At 41.3% G+C, this 27,651-nt stretch overlaps 1 protein-coding gene across 6 annotated transcripts in view; it reads right to left on the reverse strand.

The window, feature by feature from the left end:
• The window catches only part of Sse (extra spindle pole bodies like 1, separase), a 50,032-nt gene extending 22,804 nt beyond the window's left edge, over positions 1-27,228 (reverse strand). For 3 of the 6 annotated variants that reach the window (XM_071669248.1, XM_071669252.1, XM_071669247.1), the window contains exons 1-8: positions 27,043-27,228; positions 24,656-24,758; positions 23,969-24,095; positions 22,961-23,085; positions 10,953-11,086; positions 9,764-9,913; positions 9,399-9,560; positions 6,574-6,786 (exon numbers count right to left, since the gene is read on the reverse strand). In XM_071669248.1, the coding sequence (XP_071525349.1) occupies positions 6,574-6,786; positions 9,399-9,560; positions 9,764-9,913; positions 10,953-11,086; positions 22,961-23,085; positions 23,969-24,095; positions 24,656-24,758; positions 27,043-27,189 (1,161 nt within the window). In that variant the 5' untranslated portion in view covers positions 27,190-27,228. The other 3 variants (XM_071669249.1, XM_071669251.1, XM_071669253.1) reach the window with 3 other exon arrangements.
• Between the last annotated feature and the right edge of the window lie 423 nt (positions 27,229-27,651).

Raw genomic sequence — 27,651 nt, forward strand, 5'->3', positions numbered from 1 at the left:
GGCCCCATTAGTTCACACTCAGTCTCTAGCTGCCATGCAATAATGCCCGAAACCACAGCTCCCTTTCCACATCCAGGCCCCACACAACTTTCCATGGTTTACCCCAGACGCTTCACATGCCCTGATTCAATCCACTGACAGCACGTCAACCCCGGTATACCACATCGATCCAATTCACTCTATTCCTTGCCCTCCTTTCACCCTCCTGCATGTTCAGGCCCCGATCACACAAAATCTTTTTCACTCCATCTTTCCACCTCCAATTTGGTCTCCCACTTCTCCTCGTTCCCTCCACCTCCGACACATATATCCTCTTCGTCAATCTTTCCGACACATATATCCTCTTGGTCAATCTTTCCTCACTCATTCTCTCCATGTGCCCAAACCATTTCAAAACACCCTCTTCTGCTCTCTCAACCACACTCTTTTTATTTCCACACATCTCTCTTACCCTTACATTACTTACTCGATCAAACCACTCACACCACACATTGTTCTCAAACATCTCATTTCCAGCACATCCACCCTCCTGTGCACAACTCTATCCATAGCCCACGCCTCGCAACCATACAATATTGTTGGAACCACTGTTCCTTCAAACATACCCATTTTTGCTTTCCGAGATGATGTTCTTGACTTCCACACATTCTTCAAGGCTCCCAGGATTTTCGCCCCCTCCCCCACCCTATGATTCACTTCCACTTCCATGGTTCCATCCGCTGCCAGATCCACTCCCAGATATCTAAAACACTTTACTTCCTCCAGTTTTTCTCCATTCAAACTTACCTCCCAATTGACTTGACCCTCAACCCTACTGTACCTAATTACCTTGCTCTTATTCACATTTACTCTTAACTTTCTTCTTTCACACACTTTACCAAACTCAGTCACCAGCTTCTGCAGTTTCTCACATGAATCAGCCACCAGTGCCGTATCATCAGCAAACAACAACTGGCTCACTTCCCAAGCTCTCTCATCCACAACAGACTTCATACTTGCCCCTCTTTCCAAAACTCTTGCATTCACCTCCCTAACAACCCCATCCATAAACAAATTAAACAACCATGGAGACATCACACACCCCTGCTGCAAACCTACATTCACTGAGAACCAATCACTTTCCTCCCTTCCTACACGTACACATGCCTTACATCCTTGATATATGTATATCTGGAAATCCTCCCCTCTCATTCTTTTTTTTTTTCTAAAAGAAGGAACAGAGAAGGGGGCCAGGTGAGGATATTCCCTCAAAGGCCCAGTCCTCTGTTCTTAACGCTACCTCGCTAACACGGGAAATGGCGCATAGTTTAAAAGAAAGAAAGATATATATATTTTATTTATATATTTTACTTTGTCGCTGTCTCCCGCGTTTGCGAGGTAGTGCAAGGAAACAGACGAAAGAAATGGACCAACCCACCCCCATACACATGTATATACATACACGTCCACACACGCAAATATACATACCCATACATCTCAATGTACACATATACACAGACACATACATATATACCCATGCACACAATTCACACTGTCTGCCTTTATTCATTCCCATCGCCACCTCGCCACACATGGAATACCATCCCCCTCCCCCCTCATGTGTGCGAGGTAGCGCTAGGAAAAGACAACAAAGGCCCCATTCGTTCCCACTCAGTCTCTAGCTGTCATGCAATAATGCCCGAAACCACAGTTCCCTTTCCACATCCAGGCCCCACACAACTTTCCATGGTTTACCCCAGACGCTTCACATGCCCTGATTCAATCCACTGACAGCACGTCAAACCCGGTATACCACATCGATCCAATTCACTCTATTCCTTGCCCGCCTTTCACCCTCCTGCATGTTCAGGCCCCGATCACTCAAAATCTTTTTCACTCCATCTTTCCACCTCCAATTTGGTCTCCCACTTCTCCTCATTCCCTCCACCTCCAACACATATATCTTCTTGGTCAATCTTTCCTCACTCATTCTCTCCATGTGCCCAAACCATTTCAAAACACCCTCTTCTGCTCTCTCAACCACTGCTCTTTTTATTTCCACACATCTCTCTTACCCTTACATTACTTACTCGATCAAACCACCTCACACCACACATTGTCCTCAAACATCTCATTTCCAGCACATCCACCCTCCTGCGCACAACTCTATCCATAGCCCACGCCTCGCAACCATACAATATTGTTGGAACCACTGTTCCTTCAAACATACCCATTTTTGCTTTCCGAGATGATGTTCTTGACTTCCACACATTCTTCAAGGCTCCCAGGATTTTCGCCCCCTCCCCCACCCTATGATTCACTTCCACTTCCATGGTTCCATCCGCTGCCAGATCCACTCCCAGATATCTAAAACACTTTACTTCCTCCAGTTTTTCTCCATTCAAACTTACCTCCCAATTGACTTGACCCTCAACCCTACTGTACCTAATTACCTTGCTCTTATTCACATTTACTCTTAACTTTCTTCTTTCACACACTTTACCAAACTCAGTCACCAGCTTCTGCAGTTTCTCACATGAATCAGCCACCAGTGCCGTATCATCAGCAAACAACAACTGGCTCACTTCCCAAGCTCTCTCATCCACAACAGACTTCATACTTGCCCCTCTTTCCAAAACTCTTGCATTCACCTCCCTAACAACCCCATCCATAAACAAATTAAACAACCATGGAGACATCACACACCCCTGCCGCAAACCTACATTCACTGAGAACCAATCACTTTCCTCCCTTCCTACACGTACACATGCCTTACATCCTTGATATATGTATATCTGGAAATCCTCCCCTCTCATTCTTTTTTTTTTCTAAAAGAAGGAACAGAGAAGGGGGCCAGGTGAGGATATTCCCTCAAAGGCCCAGTCCTCTGTTCTTAACGCTACCTCGCTAACACGGGAAATGGCGCATAGTTTAAAAGAAAGAAAGATATATATATTTTATTTATATATTTTACTTTGTTGCTGTCTCCCGCGTTTGCGAGGTAGTGCAAGGAAACAGACGAAAGAAATGGACCAACCCACCCCCATACACATGTATATACATACACGTTCACACACGCAAATATACATACCCATACATCTCAATGTACACATATACACAGACACATACATATATACCCATGCACACAATTCACACTGTCTGCCTTTATTCATTCCCATCGCCACCTCGCCACACATGGAATACCATCCCCCTCCCCCCTAATGTGTGCGAGGTAGCGCTAGGAAAAGACAACAAAGGCCCCATTCGTTCACACTCAGTCTCTAGCTGTCATGCAATAATGCCCGAAACCACAGTTCCCTTTCCACATCCAGGCCCCACACAACTTTCCATGGTTTACCCCAGACGCTTCACATGCCCTGATTCAATCCACTGACAGCAAGTCAAACCCGGTATACCACATCGATCCAATTCACTCTATTCCTTGCCCGCCTTTCACCCTCCTGCATGTTCAGGCCCCGATCACTCAAAATCTTTTTCACTCCATCTTTCCACCTCCAATTTGGTCTCCCACTTCTCCTCATTCCCTCCACCTCCAACACATATATCTTCTTGGTCAATCTTTCCTCACTCATTCTCTCCATGTGCCCAAACCATTTCAAAACACCCCCTTCTGCTCTCTCAACCATGCTCTTTTTATTTCCACACATCTCTCTTACCCTTACATTACTTACTCGATCAAACCACCTCACACCACACATTGTCCTCAAACATCTCATTTCCAGCACATCCACCCTCCTGCGCACAACTCTATCCATAGCCCACGCCTCACAACCATACAACATTGTTGGAACCACTATTCCTTCAAACATACCCATTTTTGCTTTCCGAGATAATGTTCTCGACTTCCACACATTCTTCAAGGCTCCCAGGATTTTCGCCCCCTCCCCCACCCTATGATTCACTTCCGCTTCCATGGTTCCATCCGCTGCCAGATCCACTCCCAGATATCTAAAACACTTTACTTCCTCCAGTTTTTCTCCATTCAAACTTACCTCCCAATTGACTTGACCCTCAACCCTACTGTACCTAATAACCTTGCTCTTATTCACATTTACTCTTAACTTTCTTCTTTCACACACTTTACATAACTCAGTCACCAGCTTCTGCAGTTTCTCACATGAATCAGCTACCAACACTGTATCATCAGCGAACAACAACTGACCCACTTCCCATGCTCTCTCATCCACAACATACTGCATACTTGCCCCTCTTTCCAAAACTCTTGCATTCACCTCCCTAACAACCCCAATTTCCTCTCTTCCTACATGTACACATGCCTTACATCCTCGATAAAAACTTTTCACTGCTTCTAACAACTTGCCTCCCACACCATATATTCTTAATACCTTCCACAGAGCATCTCTATCAACTATATCATATGCCTTCTCCAGATCCATAAATGCTACATACAAATCCATTTGCTTTTCTAAGTATTTCTCACATACGTTCTTCAAAGCAAACACCTGATCCACACATCCTCTACCACTTCTGACACCACACTGCTCTTCCCCAATCTGATGCTCTGTACATGCCTTCACCCTCTCAATCAATATCCTCCCATATAATTTACCAGGAATACTCAACAAACTTATACATCTGTAATTTGAGCACTCACTCTTATCCCCTTTGCCTTTGTACAATGGCACCATGCAAGCATTCCGCCAATCCTCAGGCACCTCACCATGAATCATACATACATTAAATAACCTTACCAACCAGTCAACAATACAGTCACCCCTTTTTTAATAAATTCCACTGCAATACCATCCAAACCTGCTGCCTTGCCGGCTTTGGATTTGTATGTAGCATTTATGGATCTGGAGAAGGCATATGATAGAGTTGATAGAGATGCTCTGTGGAAGGTATTAAGAATATATGGTGTGGGAGGCAAGTTGTTAGAAGCAGTGAAAAGTTTTTATCGAGGATGTAAGGCATGTGTACGTGTAGGAAGAGAGGAAAGTGATTGGTTCTCAGTGAATGTAGGTTTGTGGCAGGGGTGTGTGATGTCTCCATGGTTGTTTAATTTGTTTATGGATGGGGCTGTTAGGGAGGTGAATGCAAGAGTTTTGGAAAGAGGGGCAAGTATGAAGTCTGTTGGGGATGAGAGAGCTTGGGAAGTGAGTCAGTTGTTGTTCGCTGATGATACAGCGCTGGTGGCTGATTCATGTGAGAAACTGCAGAAGCTGGTGACTGAGTTTGGTAAAGTGTGTGAAAGAAGAAAGTTAAGAGTAAATGTGAATAAGAGCAAGGTTATTAGGTACAGTAGGGTTGAGGGTCAAGTCAATTGGGAGGTAAGTTTGAATGGAGAAAAACTGGAGGAAGTAAAGTGTTTTAGATATCTGGGAGTGGATCTGGCAGTGGATGGAACCATGGAAGTGGAAGTGGATCATACGGTGGGGGAGGGGGCGAAAATTCTGGGAGCCTTGAAGAATGTGTGGAAGTCGAGAACATTATCTCGGAAAGCAAAAATGGGTATGTTAGAAGGAATAGTGGTTCCAACAATGTTGTATGGTTGCGAGGCATGGGCTATGGATAGAGTTGTGTGCAGGAGGATGGATGTGCTGGAAATGAGATGTTTGAGGACAATGTGTGGTGTGAGGTGGTTTGATCGAGTAAGTAACGTAAGGGTAAGAGAGATGTGTGGAAATAAAAAGAGCGTGGTTGAGAGAGCAGAAGAGGGTGTTTTGAAATGGTTTGGGCACATGGAGAGAATGAGTGAGGAAAGATTGACCAAGAGGATATATGTGTCGGAGGTGGAGGGAACGAGAAGTGGGAGACCAAATTGGAGGTGGAAAGATGGAGTGAAAAAGATTTTGTGTGATCGGGGCCTGAACATGCAGGAGGGTGAAAGGAGGGCAAGGAATAGAGTGAATTGGATCGATGTGGTATACCGGGGTTGACGTGCTGTCAGTGGATTGAATCAGGGCATGTGAAGCGTCTGGGGTAAACCATGGAAAGCTGTGTAGGTATGTATATTTGTGTGTGTGGACGTATGTATATACATGTGTATGGGGGTGGGTTGGGCCATTTCTTTCGTCTGTTTCCTTGCGCTACCTCGCAAACGCGGGAGACAGCGACAAAGTATAAAAAAAAAAAAAAAAAAAAAAAAAAAAAAAAAAAAGTAACATATAGAATTAGAAAGGAAAGTATACTAATCTACGGGATAGAAAAAGTCCAGTTCGATAAAAGATTCCTGGCCAGTGTGCAATGCAAGAAAATTCTGATTTCTGGCCAGTGTGCAATGCAAGAAAATTCTGAGGTGTTAGGAAGCAAGGCATGAGGAGACTGATGATGTTATCTTACTGGCCAAAGGTGGGTCAGAAACAAGAAAGCTTCCACTACCTGGTGGTATGGATAATAAAAGATGGGGAAGCCAGTGTTTCCACACCAGAATTACAGAGGAATACGTCTTTACCTCAAATATCCTAAAGAAACTTATCCTATTAGAACAGACTGCAAAGGAAAGAAAGACGTAAAGCCCATAAAAAGATGTGAACCAGAAATTATGAGATGACTTATATCTAAATCTTATTCACAGAGTCCACCTTGTATACTTCAACAGTTTAAACTCACCTTATCTAGCACAAGAATTACTGGATTTCTTTGAGCCCGTCGCAATTGACCAAGCAATCCTTCCTCTTTCTGGATAAGAGCACAAAGATCTTTGACGCGTGCACTTCTTACTGATTCATAAAGTAGAGCTGCAACACTTGCACGCATGCTAAAGGCCACTCCTAGTTCCAAGCCTCCAGTTCTTTCAGGTGGAACTGGACAACTAATAATACACTGAAGGATATAAATGATGACAAACTTTAGGCAATGGACATATCTGAATCCATCCTGTCTATAAATCTGATCCTATTTAATGGGAGAAGGTTCAGATACAAACAGCCTCTCAGTTTATAAATACACATCATTAATCTACATCCAAAGAGTTAATGTGAATCAAGTTCCTTGCTGATATGTGCACCTCTTACATTTTTATTTTGCAAACTAATTTGGTTAATCAAGTGCAAAAAAATCTCCATCATAATAGTTTCACACACGAAAAAGTTCCTCTATAACCTGTCACAAATCATTTTGCTAACATTTTCCACGCAAAATTTCTAACCCTACATAATTCTTTGACTAGATCTACATCAACTTTCAGTAATCTAGTTCAGTGACTTGCATCTCCAGCTGTACCTCTTGACCGCATTCAAATCTAATGCGTAAGATAAAGATCCTGTAAAACATTCATAAGTAGAGTGAAGAGAAAACACTTAAATAGATATATCTATCAAGTAAGGGGTGGATCAATTGCACACATACTATTTTTGTGAAAACAGTTGTGCAATATATGTATATGTCTGTGTATGTATATGCTGAAATGTATATGTGCATGTGAGGGCACTTATGTGTATACATGTGTATGTGGGTGGGTTGGGCCATTCCTCGTCTGTTTCCTTGAGCTACCTCGCAAACAGGGGAGTGGCGGTTAAGTATAATAATAATAATAATAATAATAAAAAAAGTTTTGCAATACAGATATCCCCCACTTAATTTCCTTGCGCTACCTCGCAAATGCAGGAGATGGTGGTTAAGTATAATAATAATAAGAAAAAAAGTTTTGCAATACAGATATCCCTCATCTAATTCCAAAGGCAGGTAAAAAATGGTAGTTACAATTCACATATTACTGTAGTTTTAAATTTTTCTTGGGGTATCTAGTTTTACTGCCACAAATATTCCAATGTGTGACACCCATTCTTTCATATTCTCTATCAATTCTAATCATCCAATTTGCTCTTTCAATCTATAATCCCTCAGAATTCACCCAAGAATGTTACCTTTATCTCATCCTCCCTAACACAATGCATTGATATGAATAGAAGTAATATTTCAGTTTGAACAACCTACTTTCAGTTTAGAAACTAACAGTTAAACTCACACCTTCCTAATCAGCCAAATGGTTGTACCATTAAGATTTCATACATATTACAACATCAGTCACATTATCAATTGTTTTTATTGTTTTTCTAAAAGACAGTCCACGTCTCTCTCCATGTTCTCAATACAGTCTTATTTTCCTTCACTTCCACCTCACAAACCTATATCTATCCACACCAGCATAATTCATAAAAAATGGTTGGAAGCTCTACACTGTCTACATTCACAACCACCTTCATTAGGAATGCCAATTAATGGAGCTCCATCCCTATGTCTGAATCAAAGAGAAATATATTAAGGGCTCTCTCTTAGTTTGCCACAGAACTGTTGTTAAATTCATGATAGAGAACCTCACAGCATCATGTGTCATTAAAAATCCAGGACATTTTCTCTGGCTGCTCTATCCCTCTGACTGTTCATGCATCAGCCTTTCCCTCTTTCTTTATCAAGAGCACTGTCCCTCAGGGTGCTATCCCTGTCCCATTTACTGTTTTTCCTATTTACTAACAATCTTACAATCTTATTACTTCAATAGATAACCAAACGCACTCACACAACGACGACTCAGTGCTGCATTCCTTTCAAAGCAGCACCACCTCTTGCTCAATCTGTCTCATCCCAACTACCTCTATAAACTCAAATTTGGATAAGACTCCTGAGTAGGCCAGACAGATTCTATTTACAATTAATGCCACAAAAATGCCATTTCCTATTTCTCTGTCTGAAACTCTTCATAAATATCCAAGTTCTTTTGATAGCTCATTCATATTCCATGACTAAATGCAATGAATATACTTAATATCATCATAACCTCTGATCTATTCTGGAAATCCCACTTTAGACAAACAGTATATTCTACCTCTAAGAGACTGGCCATTCTGTTCAAATGTCATAAATTCTTGTCTTTAGAACACTGTTCCAATCACATAAAGAACTTGTTCATTTTTGTTTGGAGTACTGTTCTCAACTCTGAAAAGGTTTTACCTCCCTGTACATACCTGTCAGTCAAGTCCATAGCAGATCAACTTATCAACTCTCTAACTTTACTCATTTGCCCTATATTGCAGTGCTGGTTCTCTTTTCCTCTCATACAAGCATTATTCCAAGATGTACAACTCAGAACCAGCTGCTTGTATGTCCCTACCATTAGCTAAACCACACAATACTTTGCAAACATCACATACTCTCTGTGTGGCAATTTGGAACTCGTGTGGAAAGTTGCCACACTATGTCTCTCCCCACAATGCTAAGCTCTGGAACTCCAACTTCTCATGTCCTTTCAACAGTTATGACTGCCCCTTTTTAAAAACAGGTTTTCCATTTTCTCTTTTTTTTTTTTTTTACTACCCTATCTCTCTAGCTGCTTTTACATCTTAGGCCTGGCCTCGACAAGGACTTCTTTTCCAGAGAGGTGCCCCTCATCTTCTCCAATTCTGGTGATGGAAAACATAGAATTCATTGTTTCTCACCTGTAAAAGCTCTGTCTGAGTTTCTGTAAGAGGGAACTTGCAGTCAGCAATGATACGAGCAGTAGCCTCTTCTAGAAGCTGTTGGTTACGTGCACCTAGAGATCCCGTTAGCAGGCAGCACCAGTGCCGCAACCAAGCAATCTCCATACTCCTTACAACACACTATCAAATCAGGGGAAAACTAATTAACCTAAAATATATAAGAACAGTGTTAAATGAATCTCACAGATATGCTATGCAGAGTAAAACTCATATTATACTGATTACTGACAAATGAAATTGCAAGCAGTATTATGCAGAAATGATATCCACTTCTGTACTACTGTAGAAATAGACCAAAACTGAACCCATACCCAAACACACACCTTAAGTCTATTGTTAAGCTCCTCTCGCTTGGTGAAGTACTTCTGCTGCTGGTCACGGTAGTCCTTGTTAATTATCTTATTTTCCTCCTTAATGAGCTCCACTTCCTGTACAATCCCTCGCAAACCCTCATGCTTTGGGGCTGTCACTGCCTGTTGAAGACAATCAAATAATTAGCACTTAGGCATGAGGTCAAAATGAGTTTTGGATAAAACTACATAATTAGAACTAGTGTCACAAATAATATTCTGGAAGAATTACATCTACCAATGTCATCATTACCTCAATTCCCAATTCCAAAAGGTTGATCAGGTACATGCATGCCTCTGAAATCACTCAAAGGATTTACATCTACAATCACTATATCAAGTTTCCTTTTCATAACAGTTTGCCATTTCCCACATAGTGAGGTAACACCAGGAACACATGAAGAATAGCCTCATCTATTTACATCCATTCTAGCTGTCATGTGTAATATACTGAAACCAGATCCCCCTATGTACAACCAAGGTGCACAGACCATCACATGGTTTCTCCTTACTACTTCATATGCCCTAGTTCATCCCATTGACAGCATTTAGACCCTTGTGTACCACGGCATTCCAATTCATTCTACCCTATGCACATTTCTTACCCTCCTGAATGTTCAGGAACCCAATAACTCAAACCTCTTTCACTCTATCCACATGTAATCTGTCATATTTCTTAACATGATATCTTATGGAGGCATGTGACAAATCTTTTGGAGTACAGAGTTTAATTACTATTTTCATTTGTTTCTATCATCACTACTCTTATTGTATATTTTCTCTTTTTTGTATCTAACTGCCTTTCCCACCATCTTGATAATACCAGGAACAGATGAACAGTGACCTTGTATGCAAACATCCAGTCTGTTACTATCATAATTGTATAACTCCAGGGAGTCTTTTACATGGTCCCTGCACCTCCAAGAAGAAGCAGGGAAATGTTAAAGTCCTTGGAATGAAAAGGTCTTTGATGAGATTGTATTACTTTCATCCACTGACATATATTACAATCTTGCCAAAAGATGACTTTTCAATTGTGGTGCAACCTCACACTGACATATTGTACCAAAACCAAAGTCTATCATTATACTATCATTGCTATTTTACCTATCATTATGAGGTTTTCCATTTGTTTTTGCAAATACTGTACCAAAAACCATACCTGAACAGTTATAGTTGGCTGTGAGCCACAAGAGCATCGAGAAATGTACAGTCCAGGAGTTGGAGGGTATGTTCCAATTTTTCTAAAGCTAAATTCCCCCACACTCTGAGATGTTATCTGTATTATGGACCAATCTGAAATTACATTCCAGCAAATAATTAAAACCTTTCTTTTAATTTCTACTGCATGTACAAAACATCTGTTCTTAAACTTGGTATGCAACAGTATCACTTCAATAACCTATTAAACATTTTCATATTCACATTTCATATTCATATTGGGAGGTAAGTTTGAATGGAGAAAAACTGGAGGAAGTGTTTTATATATATATATATATATATATATATATATATATATATATATATATATATATATATATATATATATATATATTTTTTTTTCATACTATTCGCTATTTCCCGCGATAGCAAGGTAGCGTTAAGAACAGAGGACTGGGCCTTTGAGGGAATATCCTCACCTGGCCCTCTTCTCTGTTCCTTCTTTTGTCGCTGTCTCCCGCGTTTGTGAGGTAGCGCAAGGAAACAGACGAAAGAAATGGCCCAACCCACCCCCATACACATGTATATACATACGTCCACACACGCAAATATACATACCTACACAGATTTCCATGGTTCATCCCAGACGCTTCACATGCCCTGATTCAATCCACTGACAGCACGTCAACCCCGGTATACCACATCGATCCAATTCACTCTATTCCTTGCCCTCCTTTCACCTTCCTGCATGTACAGGCCCCGATCACACAAAATCTTTTTCACTCCATCTTTCCACCTCCAATTTGGTCTCCCACTTCTCGTTCCCTCCACCTCCGACACATATATCCTCTTGGTCAATCTTTCCTCACTCATTCTCTCCATGTGCCCAAACCATTTCAATATATATATATATATATATATATATATATATATATATATATATATATATATATATATATATAAATATATACATACAAAGGCAAAAGGGGATAAGAGTGAGTGCTCAAATTACAGAGGTATAAGTTTGTTGAGTATTCCTGGTAAATTATATGGGAGGATATTGATTGAGAGGGTGAAGGCATGTACAGAGCATCAGATTGGGGAAGAGCAGTGTGGTTTCAGAAGTGGTAGAGGATGTGTGGATCAGGTGTTTGCTTTGAAGAATGTATGTGAGAAATACTTAGAAAAGCAAATGGATTTGTATGTAGCATTTATGGATCTGGAGAAGGCATATGATAGAGTTGATAGAGATGCTCTGTGGAAGGTATTAAGAATATATGGTGTGGGAGGCAAGTTGTTAGAAGCAGTGAAAAGTTTTTATCGAGGATGTAAGGCATGTGTACGTGTAGGAAGAGAGGAAAGTGATTGGTTCTCAGTGAATGTAGGTTTGCGGCAGGGGTGTGTGATGTCTCCATGGTTGTTTAATTTGTTTATGGATGGGGTTGTTAGGGAGGTGAATGCAAGAGTTTTGGAAAGAGGGGCAAGTATGAAGTCTGTTGGGGATGAGAGAGCTTGGGAAGTGAGTCAGTTGTTGTTCGCTGATGATACAGCGCTGGTGGCTGATACATGTGAGAAACTGCAGAAGCTGGTGACTGAGTTTGGTAAAGTGTGTGAAAGAAGAAAGTTAAGAGTAAATGTGAATAAGAGCAAGGTTATTACGTACAGTAGGGTTGAGGGTCAAGTCAATTGGGAGGTAAGTTTGAAAGGAGAAAAACTGGAGGAAGTAAAGTGTTTTAGATATCTGGGAGTGGATCTGGCAGCGGATGGAACCATGGAAGTGGAAGTGGATCATAGGGTGGGGGAGGGGGCGAAAATTCTGGGAGCCTTGAAGAATGTGTGGAAGTCGAGAACATTATCTCGGAAAGCAAAAATGGGTATGTTTGAAGGAATAGTGGTTCCAACAATGTTGTATGGTTGCGAGGCGTGGGCTATGGATAGAGTTGTGTGCAGGAGGATGGATGTGCTGGAAATGAGATATTTGAGGACAGTGTGTGGTGTGAGGTGGTTTGATCGAGTAAGTAACGTAAGGGTAAGAGAGATGTGTGGAAATAAAAAGAGCATGGTTGAGAGAGCAGAAGAGGGTGTTTTGAAATGGTTTGGGCACATGGAGAGAATGAGTGAGGAAAGATTGACCAAGAGGATATATGTGTCGGAGGTGGAGGGAACGAGGAGAAGTGGGAGACCAAATTGGAGGTGGAAAGATGGAGTGAAAAAGATTTTGTGTGATCGGGGCCTGAACATGCAGGAGGGTGAAAGGAGGGCAAGGAATAGAGTGAACTGGATCGATGTGGTATACCGGGGTTGATGTGCTGTCAGTGGATTGAATCAGGGCATGTGAAGCGTCTGGGGTAAACCATGGAAAGTTGTGTGGGGCCTGGATGTGGAAAGGGAGCTGTGGTTTCGGGCATTATTGCGTGGCAGCTAGAGACTGACTGTGAACGAATGGGGCCTTTGTTGTCTTTTCCTAGTGCTACCTCGCACACATGAGGGGGGAGGGGGATGGTATTCCATGTGTGGCGAGGTGGCGATGGGAGTGAATGGGGGCAGACAGTGTGAATTGTGTGCATGGGTATATATGTATGTGTCTGTGTATGTATATATATGTGTACATTGAGATGTATAGGTATGTATATTTGCGTGTGTGGACGTGTGTGTGTGTATACATTGTGTATGGGGGTGGGTTAGGCCATTTCTTTCGTCTGTTTCCTTGCGCTACCTCGCAAACGCAAGAGACAGCGACAAAGCAAAATAAATAAATAATGTATATATATATATATATATATATATATATATATATATGAAGAGAGTGGTGAGAGTAGGTGAGCTTGGGAAGGAGACTTGTGAGAGGAAATACCAGGAGAGACTCAGTACAGAATGGAAAAAGGTGAGAACAAAGGAGGTAAGGGGAGTGGGGGAGGAATAGGATGTATTTATGAAAGCGGTGACGGCTTGCGCAAAAGATGCTTGTGGCATGATAAGCGTGGGAGGTGGGTTGATTAGAAAGGGTAGCGAGTGGTGGGATGAAGAAGTAAGATTATTAGTGAAAGAGAAGAGAGAGGCATTTGGACGATTTTTGCAGGGAAAAAGTGCAAATGAAAGGGAGATGTATAAAAGAAAGAGGCAAGAGGTCAAGAGAAAGGTGCAAGAGGCGAAAAAGAGGGCATATGAGAGTTGGGGTGAGAGAGTATCATTAAATTTTAGGGAGAATAAAAAAATGTTTTGGAAGGAGGTAAATAAAGTGCGTAAGACAAGGGAGCAAATGGGAACTTCAGTGAAGGGGGCTAATGGGGAGGTGATAACAAGTAGTGGTGATGTGAGAAGGAGATGGAGTGAGTATTTTGAAGGTTTGTTGAATGTGTTTGATGATAGAGTGGCAGATATAGGGTGTTTTGGTCGAGGTGGTGTGCAAAGTGAGAGGGTTAGGGAAAATGATTTGGTAAACAGAGAAGAGGTAGTAAAAGCTTTGCGGAAGATGAAAGCCGGCAAGGCAGCAGGTTTGGATGGTATTGCAGTGGAATTTATTAAAAAAGGGGGTGACTGTATTGTTGACTGGTGGGTAAGGTTATTTGATGTATGTATGATTCATGGTGAGGTGCCTGAGGATTGGCGGAATGCTTGCATAGTGCCATTGTACAAAGGGAAAGGGGATGAGAGTGCTCATATTACAGATGTATAAGTTTGTTGAGTATTCCTGGTAAATTATATGGGAGGGTATTGATTGAGAGGGTGAAGGCATGTACAGAGCATCAGATTGGGGAAGAGCAGTGTGGTTTCAGAAGTGGTAGAGGATGTGTGGATCAGGTGTTTGCTTTGAAGAATGTATGTGAGAAATACTTAGAAAAGCAAATGGATTTGTATGTAGCATCTATGGATCTGGAGAAGGCATATGATAGAGTTGATAAAGATGCTCTGTGGAAGGTATTAAGAATATATGGTGTGGGAGGCAAGTTGTTAGAAGCAGTGAAAAGTTTTTATCAAGGATGTAAGGCATGTGTATGTGTAGGAAGAGAGGAAAGTGATTGGTTCTCAGTGAATGTAGGTTTGTGGCAGAGGTGTGTGATGTCTCCATGGTTGTTTAATTTGTTTATGGATGGGGTTGTTAGGGAGGTGAATGCAAGAGTTTTGGAAAGAGGGGCAAGTATGCAGTCTGTTGTGGATGAGAGAGCTTGGGAAGTGAGTCAGTTGTTGTTTACTGATGATGATTTATGTGAGAAACTGCAGAAGCTGGTGACCGAGTTTGGTAAAGTGTGTGAAAGAAGAAAGTTAAGAGTAAATGTGAATAAGAGTAAGGTTATTAGGTACAGTAGGGTTGAGGATCAAGTCAATTGGGAGGTAAGTTTGAATGGAGAAAACTGGAGGAAGTGAAGTGTTTTAGATATCTGGGAGTGGACTTGGCAGCGGATGGAACCATGGAAGCGGAAGTGAATCATAGGGTGGGGGAGGGGGCGAAGATCCTGGGAGCCTCGAAGAATGTGTGGAAGTCGAGAACATTATCTCAGAAAGCAAAAATGGGTAGTTTGAAGGAATAGTGGTTCCAACAATGTTGTATGGTTGCGAGGCATGGGCTATGGATAGAGTTGTGCGCAGGAGGGTGGATGTGCTGGAAATGAGATGTCTGAGGACAATGTGTGGTGTTAGGTGCTTTGATCGAGTAAGTAATGTAAGGGTAAGAGAGATATGTGGAAATAAAAAGAGCGTGGTTGAGAGAGCAGAAGAGGGTGTTTTGAAATGGTTTGGGCACATGGAGAGAATGAGTGAGGAAAGATTGACCAAGGGGATATATGTGTTGGAGGTGGAGGGAACGAGGAGAAGTGGGAGACCAAATTGGAGGTGGAAAGATGGAGTGAAAAAGATTTTGAGTGATCAGGGCCTGAACATGCAAGGTGGGCAAGGAATAGAGTGAATTGGATCGATGTGGTATACCGGGGTCGACGTGCTGTCAATGGATTGAATCAATGCATGTGAAGTGTCTGGGTAAACCATGGAAAGTTCTGTGGGGCCTGGATGTGGAAAGGGAGCTGTGATTTGGTGCATTATTGCATGACAGCTAGAGACTGAGTGTGAACTAATGGGGCCTTTGTTGTCTTTTCCTAGCGCTACCTCCCACACATGAGGGGGGAGGGGGATGTTATTCCATGTGTGGCGAGGTGGCGATGGAATGAATAAAGGCAGACAGTGTGAATTGTGTGCATGGGTATATATGTATGTGTCTGTGTGTATATATATATGTGTACATTGAGATGTATAGGTATGTATATTTGCGTGTGTGGACGTGTGTGTGTGTATACATTGTGTATGGGGGTGGGTTAGGCCATTTCTTTCGTCTGTTTCCTTGCGCTACCTCGCAAACGCAAGAGACAGCGACAAAGCAAAATAAATAAATAATGTATATATTTTTTTTTTTTTTTTATACTTTATACTTATATATATATATATATGAAGAGAGTGGTGAGAGTAGGTGAGCTTGGGAAGGAGACTTGTGAGAGGAAATACCAGGAGAGACTCAGTACAGAATGGAAAAAGGTGAGAACAAAGGAGGTAAGGGGAGTGGGGGAGGAATAGGATGTATTTATGAAAGCGGCGACGGCTTGCGCAAAAGATGCTTGTGGCATGATAAGCGTGGGAGGTGGGTTGATTAGAAAGGGTAGCGAGTGGTGGGATGAAGAAGTAAGATTATTAGTGAAAGAGAAGAGAGAGGCATTTGGACGATTTTTGCAGGGAAAAAGTGCAAATGAAAGGGAGATGTATAAAAGAAAGAGGCAAGAGGTCAAGAGAAAGGTGCAAGAGGCGAAAAAGAGGGCATATGAGAGTTGGGGTGAGAGAGTATCATTAAATTTTAGGGAGAATAAAAAAATGTTTTGGAAGGAGGTAAATAAAGTGCGTAAGACAAGGGAGCAAATGGGAACTTCAGTGAAGGGGGCTAATGGGGAGGTGATAACAAGTAGTGGTGATGTGAGAAGGAGATGGAGTGAGTATTTTGAAGGTTTGTTGAATGTGTTTGATGATAGAGTGGCAGATATAGGGTGTTTTGGTCGAGGTGGTGTGCAAAGTGAGAGGGTTAGGGAAAATGATTTGGTAAACAGAGAAGAGGTAGTAAAAGCTTTGCGGAAGATGAAAGCCGGCAAGGCAGCAGGTTTGGATGGTATTGCAGTGGAATTTATTAAAAAAGGGGGTGACTGTATTGTTGACTGGTGGGTAAGGTTATTTGATGTATGTATGATTCATGGTGAGGTGCCTGAGGATTGGCGGAATGCTTGCATAGTGCCATTGTACAAAGGGAAAGGGGATGAGAGTGAGTGCTCATATTACAGATGTATAAGTTTGTTGAGTATTCCTGGTAAATTATATGGGAGGGTATTGATTGAGAGGGTGAAGGCATGTACAGAGCATCAGATTGGGGAAGAGCAGTGTGGTTTCAGAAGTGGTAGAGGATGTGTGGATCAGGTGTTTGCTTTGAAGAATGTATGTGAGAAATACTTAGAAAAGCAAATGGATTTGTATGTAGCATCTATGGATCTGGAGAAGGCATATGATAGAGTTGATAAAGATGCTCTGTGGAAGGTATTAAGAATATATGGTGTGGGAGGCAAGTTGTTAGAAGCAGTGAAAAGTTTTTATCAAGGATGTAAGGCATGTGTATGTGTAGGAAGAGAGGAAAGTGATTGGTTCTCAGTGAATGTAGGTTTGTGGCAGAGGTGTGTGATGTCTCCATGGTTGTTTAATTTGTTTATGGATGGGGTTGTTAGGGAGGTGAATGCAAGAGTTTTGGAAAGAGGGGCAAGTATGCAGTCTGTTGTGGATGAGAGAGCTTGGGAAGTGAGTCAGTTGTTGTTTACTGATGATGATTTATGTGAGAAACTGCAGAAGCTGGTGACCGAGTTTGGTAAAGTGTGTGAAAGAAGAAAGTTAAGAGTAAATGTGAATAAGAGTAAGGTTATTAGGTACAGTAGGGTTGAGGATCAAGTCAATTGGGAGGTAAGTTTGAATGGAGAAAACTGGAGGAAGTGAAGTGTTTTAGATATCTGGGAGTGGACTTGGCAGCGGATGGAACCATGGAAGCGGAAGTGAATCATAGGGTGGGGGAGGGGGCGAAGATCCTGGGAGCCTCGAAGAATGTGTGGAAGTCGAGAACATTATCTCAGAAAGCAAAAATGGGTAGTTTGAAGGAATAGTGGTTCCAACAATGTTGTATGGTTGCGAGGCATGGGCTATGGATAGAGTTGTGCGCAGGAGGGTGGATGTGCTGGAAATGAGATGTCTGAGGACAATGTGTGGTGTTAGGTGCTTTGATCGAGTAAGTAATGTAAGGGTAAGAGAGATATGTGGAAATAAAAAGAGCGTGGTTGAGAGAGCAGAAGAGGGTGTTTTGAAATGGTTTGGGCACATGGAGAGAATGAGTGAGGAAAGATTGACCAAGGGGATATATGTGTTGGAGGTGGAGGGAACGAGGAGAAGTGGGAGACCAAATTGGAGGTGGAAAGATGGAGTGAAAAAGATTTTGAGTGATCAGGGCCTGAACATGCAAGGTGGGCAAGGAATAGAGTGAATTGGATCGATGTGGTATACCGGGGTCGACGTGCTGTCAATGGATTGAATCAATGCATGTGAAGTGTCTGGGTAAACCATGGAAAGTTCTGTGGGGCCTGGATGTGGAAAGGGAGCTGTGATTTGGTGCATTATTGCATGACAGCTAGAGACTGAGTGTGAACTAATGGGGCCTTTGTTGTCTTTTCCTAGCGCTACCTCCCACACATGAGGGGGGAGGGGGATGTTATTCCATGTGTGGCGAGGTGGCGATGGAATGAATAAAGGCAGACAGTGTGAATTGTGTGCATGGGTATATATGTATGTGTCTGTGTGTATATATATATATGTGTACTTTGAGATGTATGGGTATGTATATTTGCGTGCATGGATATGTATGTATATACATGTGTAGGGGGGTGGGTTGGTCCATTTCTTTCATCTGTTTCCTTGCGCTACCTCACTAACATGGGAGACAGCGACCATTCTTTGTTTCCAGATGCCACGTCACTGACATGGGAAACAGTGATTAAGTTTTTTTTTTTTTTTTTTATACTTTGTCGCTGTCTCCCGCGTTTGCGAGGTAGCGCAAGGAAACAGACGAAAGAAATGGCCCAACACCCCCCCCCCATACACATGTACATACGTCCACACACGCAAATATACATACCTACACAGCTTTCCATGGTTTACCCCAGACGCTTCACATGCCTTGATTCAATCCACTGACAGCACGTCAACCCCTGTATACCACATCGCTCCAATTCACTCTATTCCTTGCCCTCCTTTCACCCTCCTGCATGTTCAGGCCCCGATCACACAAAATCTTTTTCACTCCATCTTTCCACCTCCAATTTGGTCTCCCTCTTCTCCTCGTTCCCTCCACCTCCGACACATATATCCTCTTGGTCAATCTTTCCTCACTCATTCTCTCCATGTGCCCAAACCATTTCAAAACACCCTCTTCTGCTCTCTCAACCACGCTCTTTTTATTTCCACACATCTCTCTTACCCTTACGTTACTTACTCGATCAAACCACCTCACACCACACATTGTCCTCAAACATCTCATTTCCAGCACATCCACCCTCCTGCGCACAACTCTATCCATAGCCCACGCCTCGCAACCATACAACATTGTTGGAACCACTATTCCTTCAAACATACCCATTTTTGCTTTCCGAGATAATGTTCTCGACTTCCACACATTCTTCAAGGCTCCCAAAATTTCCGCCCCCTCCCCCACCCTATGATCCACTTCCGCTTCCATGGTTCCATCTGCTGACAGATCCACTCCCAGATATCTAAAACACTTCACTTCCTCCAGTTTTTCTCCATTCAAACTCACCTCCCAATTGACTTGACCCTCACCCCTACTGTACCTAATAACCTTGCTCTTATTCACATTTACTCTCAACTTTCTTCTTCCACACACTTTACCAAACTCAGTCACCAGCTTCTGCAGTTTCTCACATGAATCAGCCACCAGCGCTGTATCATCAGCGAACAACAATTGACTCACTTCCCAAGCTCTCTCATCCCCAACAGACTTCATACTTGCCCCTCTTTCCAGGACTCTTGCATTTACCTCCCTAACAACCCCATCCATAAACAAATTAAACAACCATGGAGACATCACACACCCCTGCCGCAAACCTACATTCACTGAGAACCAATCACTTTCCTCTCTTCCTACACGTACACATGCCTTACATCCTCGATAAAAACTTTTCACTGCTTCTAACAACTTGCCTCCCACACCATATATTCTTAATACCTTCCACAGAGCATCTCTATCAACTCTATCATATGCCTTCTCCAGATCCATATATGCTACATACAAATCCATTTGCTTTTCTAAGTATTTCTCACATACATTCTTCAAAGCAAACACCTGATCCACACATCCTCTACCACTTCTGAAACCGCACTGCTCTTCCCCAATCTGATGCTCTGTACATGCCTTCACCCTCTCAATCAATACCCTCCCATATAATTTACCAGGAATACTCAACAAACTTATACCTCTGTAATTTGAGCACTCACTCTTATCCCCTTTGCCTTTGTACAATGGCACTATGCACGCATTCCGCCAATCCTCAGGCACCTCACCATGAGTCATACATACATTAAATAACCTTACCAACCAGTCAACAATACAGTCACCCCCCTTTTTAATAAATTCCACTGCAATACCATCCAATCCTGCTGCCTTGCCGGCTTTCATCTTCCGCACAGCTTTTACTACCTCTTCTCTGTTTACCAAATCATTTTCCCTAACCCTCTCACTTTGCACATCACCTCGACCAAAACACCCTATATCTGCCACTCTGTCATCAGACACATTCAACAAACCTTCAAAATACTCATTCCATCTCCTTCTCACATCACCGCTACTTGTTATCACCTCCCCATTTACGCCCTTCACTGAAGTTCCCATTTGCTCCCTTGTCTTACGCACCCTATTTACCTCCTTCCAGAACATCTTTTTATTCTCCCTAAAATTTACTGATAGTCTCTCACCCCAACTCTCATTTGCCCTTTTTTTCACCTCTTGCACCTTTCTCTTGACCTCCTGTCTCTTTCTTTTATACTTCTCCCACTCAATTGCATTTTTTCCCTGCAAAAATCGTCCAAATGCCTCTCTCTTCTCTTTCACTAATACTCTTACTTCTTCATCCCACCACTCACTACCCTTTCTAAACAGCCCACCTCCCACTCTTCTCATGCCACAAGCATCTTTTGCGCAATCCATCACTGATTCCCTAAATACATCCCATTCCTCCCCCACTCCCCTTACTTCCATTGTTCTCACCTTTTTCCATTCTGTACACAGTCTCTCCTGGTACTTCCCCACACAGGTCTCCTTCCCAAGCTCACTCACTCTCACCACCTTCTTCACCCCAACATTCACTCCTCTTTTCTGAAAACCCATACTAATCTTCACCTTAGTCTCCACAAGATAATGATCAGACATCCCTCCAGTTGCACCTCTCAGCACATTAACATCCAAAAGTCTCTCTTTCGCACGCCTGTCAATTAACACGTAATCCAATAACGCTCTCTGGCCATCTCTCCTACTTACATAAGTATACTTATGTATATCTCGCTTTTTAAACCAGGTATTCCCAATCATCAGTCCTTTTTCAGCACATAAATCTACAAGCTCTTCACCATTTCCATTTACAACACTGAACACCCCATGCATACCAATTATTCCCTCAACTGCCACATTACTCACCTTTGCATTCAAATCACCCATCACTATAACCCGGTCTCGTGCATCGAAACCGCTAACACACTCATTCAGCTGCTCCCAAAACACTTGCCTCTCATGATCTTTCTTCTCATGCCCAGGTGCATATGCACCAATAATCACCCACCTCTCTCCATCAACTTTCAATTTTACCCATATTAATCGAGAATTTACTTTCTTACATTCTATCACATACTCCCACAACTCCTGTTTCAGGAGTATTGCTACTCCTTCCCTTGCTCTTGTCCTCTCACTAACCCCTGACTTCACTCCCCAGACATTTCCAAACCACTCTTCCCCTTTACCCTTGAGCTTCGTTTCACTCAGAGCCAAAACATCCAGGTTCCTTTCCTCAAACATACTACCTATCTCTCCTTTTTTCACATCTTGGTTACATCCACACACATTTAGGCACCCCACTCTGAGCCTTCGAGGAGGATGATCACTCCCCGCATGACTCCTTCTTCTGTTTCCCATTTTAGAAAGTTAATACAAGGAGGGGAGGATTTCCGGCCCCCCGCTCCCGTCCCCTCTAGTCGCTTTCTACGACACGCGAGGAATACGTGGGAAGTATTCTTTCACCCCTATCCCCAGGGATAATATACATATATATATACATATACACACACACACACACATACACACACATACGCACATACACACACACACACACACATACATATATATACATATGAAAAATGTAAGAAACAATTTAGAAAACAAACTTTTAGATTGAAATGAATGAAAAAAAAGAATGTCACATAATGGTTCAACCTCTGGCTATGGAAAAGGAAATGTACAATTTATTCACACAAACGTCAATAGCAGTTCTCATCAATTTCACCACTGTAGTGATTAAGTATAATGAATAAATATGTTCTAAAATAATCTAATTTTCACAAACCAATTTCAACAAAAATTGGTGCTTAATATGCCACTTCTGACAGTGCTCAGGCATTTTATACAAATAGCTATGATCCAACAGTCATATTTGCTGGTGCTACCTCGAAATGCGGGCAACAGTGATCAAGTATGAAAAAAAATCTTGATTACATTATCAGGCTCTTACTAACTTTAGAAAGCAAAGGAAATTAATTTAAATAGCTTAAGCAAACATCATATAAACATACATTCTAATATTTATAAAGGCCTCATTTCTAAAGCCTTCAATTCTATAACTGTGTTGCCAAGAAACAGGTTCTTTCTCAAACCTCTTCACCAACACTGACCTGATGGAAGTTTCTGAAGGAGGCTTAAGGTTTCATCCTTCTCAGTGGTGGCCAATGTAGCTTTTTCAGTCTGAAGTGAGTCTGGAGATATAGCAGCACTACAATCTTCATCTTTACTGCCTCGACTGAATAGGTTAAAAGTTATAGTAAGACATATGATCATATATGCTGAAGAAAATATGGAAAGAGAGAATATTCTTTTGAAAGGGTAAAAATGGGTATGTTTGAAGGTATAATAGTCCCAACAATATCTTTTTATGGATGTGAGGCATGGGCTATGGATAAGGGTATGCATAAGAAGGTGGAGGTGCTGGACATGAAATGTTTAAGGACAATATATAATGTGAGGTGGTTTGATTAAGTAAATAATGAAAGGGTAAGAGAGTAGTGGTAATAAAGGAAGTATGGTTGAGAAAGCTGAAGAGGGTGTGCTGAAATGGTCTGCATATATAGAGAGAATGAATGGAGACAGGTTGACAAAGAGGGTATATGAGTCAGAAGTGGAAGTAACAAGGAGAACTGGGAGACAAATTGGAGATGGAAAGCTGGAGTGAAAAAGATTTTGAGCGATCAGGGATTTAACATGCAGCACGATGAAAGGCATGCAGGATACAGTAAATTGGACCGACGTGGTATACTGGGGTCAACATAATGTCAATGGACTGAACCAGGACGTGAAGTATCCGGGGTAAATCATGGAAAGGTCTGTGGGGCCTGGTTGTGGATAGTTGACCGTGGTTTCAGTGCATTGCATATGACAGCTAGAGAATGGATGTAAGTGGATGCAGCCTTTCTTGGTCTGTTCCTGATGCTACCTCACTAAAGCAAGAAACGGCGATCAAATATGGAAAAAGAAAAAATAAAGAAAGCCACAACAGAAATATATTCAAATCCTTCACTCTTTCCATGGTAAAGCCTACACAAATGTCTTTAGCTCTGCATCGTCATTCAACATTTAGCACATAATATAGTCCATTGCAAAGAGATAAAAAGGTATAAAGCATCTACCTAGGCTTATGGAGTCGCTGAGCCATGCGATGATGGAGGAGAGTTGAATGAGAGAGAGACAACTGATGGAAGGCATTCTCCATTCTCCCATTCTTTAATTCCATCTCTGCTGCACTGATATTTGCATCTGTAAACGAAGATAAAAAATTATCATAAGATGGATTATCAGTATCAAAAAATCCATTTACAACAAAAACTATTTTTCACATAACATCTGTCCCTTATTTGAGGATGCAAATAAGCTGAAATGTTACTACTGCAGCATCCAAAATATCTGTCACAGGTAAAATGACACACTGCTCATATGACATAGGTTACATCATTACTGATAACATATAACATACCATGCAAGTCACTCTGGAACAGAAGGAAAGCTCATTGTAGTTTAGTGGCTGGAATACTCATGGAAAGCTCACAGTAGCACTAGACAAAGTGTCAACTGCAGGAAAGAGGGAAAGGAAGAACGTCAAGGCAGACCAAAAGGGATGGCTCAGCAAAGGTGACCGCTGGAGAGTTACTAAGATGTTAGACTTGGTTTCACTTTAGCCAAGACACAGGTGGAGGAGCAACCCAAGATATGCAAGCAATACCCCAAACAGGGGAAATGAGAACCCATGGATAATGTACATAACCAGATGCATTAAGAGAGGGAAAAAATACTGAGACCAAAACAAAAGCCATACAAACCTGTAGTAAGGGCACTGGGTAGTGTTGAAACTATTTCTGTTACTGATGAGGCTCCCATCTTGGCTAAAACTGCAGAGGTTAAGCTCTCTACTGATGCAGCCATCTGAAGATCAAATAATCATAGAAACATAAACTGAAGATTAAATAAACTGAGACATAAAGCATTCTGACAGATTACGTACAATCAAATAAATGACAGACTCATCTGATCTCAACTTCAATGGTACTCTTCTAGTGAATCTGTATGTCATACAAAAACCTTCATCAGATCTACATTTTTTCTTAAAATAATAAAAGTATACTTACTTTTACTTAAATATGAATACTATAATCAAACTGGTAATATCTAATGAGGTCCCATACTTCATGCTCATAATTTTGACACACTTTAAAGGATTATTTGTTCTATCTATTATGTAAATTGGTAGAATTTTATAGGGTTCTAACCCAACCTTACTAAACCTGACATAAAATATCCAAACATAATTGTACTATGGGAGTCTCTACATTACCAAGCAATTCCACTAAGTTATCTATACTGTAATGTAAACAGTGCAAAGGATAATCTTGAAGTTTCATGTCAAAATCCCAAATATTAGATGTATAACCCTACTCCTTAGATTTCACCCTTAAACTTAACATTTACTCTACATCAAATTACTACTTACCTCCGGCCCTAGGAGTCTACTGTATTTCTAACTGGGCTCCTGTAATGCTAAGGAAGCTTAACACGTCCACTGGGTGGGACCACAGGTCATAAAATGTAGTGATGTTGTGATTGTGTCTATGCGGGGAGAGTGCAAAGCAACTGAGCAGTTATGTTCAATGACTTCACTGTGGTAGTTGTGTTTTGGAGATGGCTGGTGTACAGAGCAGAGACAAGAAAGTGTAACTTGTGTATGTCTGGGAAGTGTAGTTTCATATAGGTGTACCATATGTTTGGTGGAGTGGCATTCAAGACTGAGCTGGAAAGGCAACTGTTTAGTGCTTGTTGGGACACTTATGTGTAAATAAGTATGTTTTGTCATGTGTGTTTGCTGGGATGGGGGTTCTGTGAGTGTAATTTGCTGAAGCATGTGGCAAGAGCAAAAATTTCATTTCTATTTGGGGGTGGAGATTCGTTACAGGGTGGTTTAGATGAGAGGGGTCTAGTGTTATTTCTGTAATGTAGGGAGTTTGCAAGACAGAGTGGATGTTACAGTAATACCAAGTATGTCCACTGAGTCAAGAAGTGGAGAGAGGAAAGTTGTGAGGAGTTTTTGAAGGAGCTGAGTAGAAACTGGGTCTTGGAGGCATTAAACTTAACCAGATTTCGTCTACCCTACTGAGATATCCCATCTAAGTCTGATTTAACTGATTAAGTTGTGTCAAGATGAGATGAAGAGTGAGTGAGAGAAGGAGTAGAACTGAAGGATATGAAGGAATGCAGTGTTGAGTCGTCAGTATATGAGCATATTTGGTCATTTGTGGAAGAGAGGATTGCTGACAAAAAGGAGAAAAAGTGTGTGATACAGGACAGAACCTTGAAGGACACTGCTGCTGATGGAGAAAGGGGGTTATGTGGATCTATCAACAACCACAATGATAAATCGGCCAGAGAAGAAGCTAAATATTGGGGAGCAAAATGAGCGAGGGAAACCAATAGAGGGGAACTTAAAGATGAGACTCTGATGTTACACCATGTCAAGAGCTTTGGAAATATCAAGAGCAGCTACATAGGATTCTCTAAAATCTTTCAACGATGATGGTCAGACATTATCAAGATAGGAAAGAATAAACTTCTAACAACATACATAGATAATGCACTAACATCTTCATTTTTCACTACACCAAAACACTTCTCACCACCATATTATGACAAAAATAATTTATAACTGTTGCTAGTATGTTAGAACTATGCTTCCACCACAAATGAGCAGAATACATTGGAGAGCAAAATGAACTGGAAGAATGATTTTCACCTTGCATGTATAAATAAGAATTTTCCTTAACCACTTGAGCATTACGACACATATGATCGCATCAACTTTAATATAACCCTTGATGGTTAGGTCAAAAGCTAGATCATACTAATGATATATCGCACCTAGGGATAAGAGGGTGGGTAAGTACATATTTCATGGAAATATTTGCTTTAAAAATAACACTGATTACATGAATGTAGAGGGACAGGAGAATCTTTATGAAGTTCTTACTCCCTATTGTTTATATGACTATGGTCGAGTACTTGAGATAGTGAACCAAAAAATCATTTAGAGGAAAAAACCACTGGTTATGACATAAACTACGTCGATATGGGTTTGGTTTGTTGCAGGCCTTTAACATCTGAATAGTTCAATGTAATGAAAGAGCGAGTGATAGTGTTACTGGTTAAACTGAAGTCAAACCTTAAGGTGAAAAATGTTCTTGTTATCTTGTTCCGGAGGCGGCAATGTTTTGAAATCGCCACGAAAATTATTTAGATATTTATCTAGAACGGTTGAAATATACAAACAGCAAGAGATAAGTAAAGTAGTCTTAATGAATAGTGACATTCAAAGTATATAAACAGCTATTTAGAAAAAAATTCTATCACTGATGGCAGCATATGTTAAACGGATTACAAATAATTGCTCAAAAATACTTCATAATGTGAGCTGGTTCTATTATCACTCACTGCAACTTGATCTATTTTTTCCAGTACGTTGAGCGACATTCACATTTGTAACGCAATTTATTCGATAATCGACCAAAATGTAGCCAAACATACTTGACTTTGCCAGGTTTGTTATCTTTTATATTTGTGAAAGCAAATATTATCACATCTAAGTAGATGACATATCAAACAAGCTCTACCTGAGGTAAATTAGATTTCAAAGTAATCCTGTAAAGTTGCATTTATTTCTTATTTCTATGTAGGGTTGTCTCCGTTATTTGCATATGGGAAAACTTTGCATAGTACGCGCAGATAGTAGTCTGTTTTCAGGTAAAACTATATGAAATCTGCCCTGCCTAAA

This window comes from Panulirus ornatus, chromosome 14 (assembly GCF_036320965.1).
Source record: "Panulirus ornatus isolate Po-2019 chromosome 14, ASM3632096v1, whole genome shotgun sequence".
NCBI classification, from domain to species: Eukaryota; Metazoa; Arthropoda; class Malacostraca; order Decapoda; family Palinuridae; genus Panulirus; species Panulirus ornatus.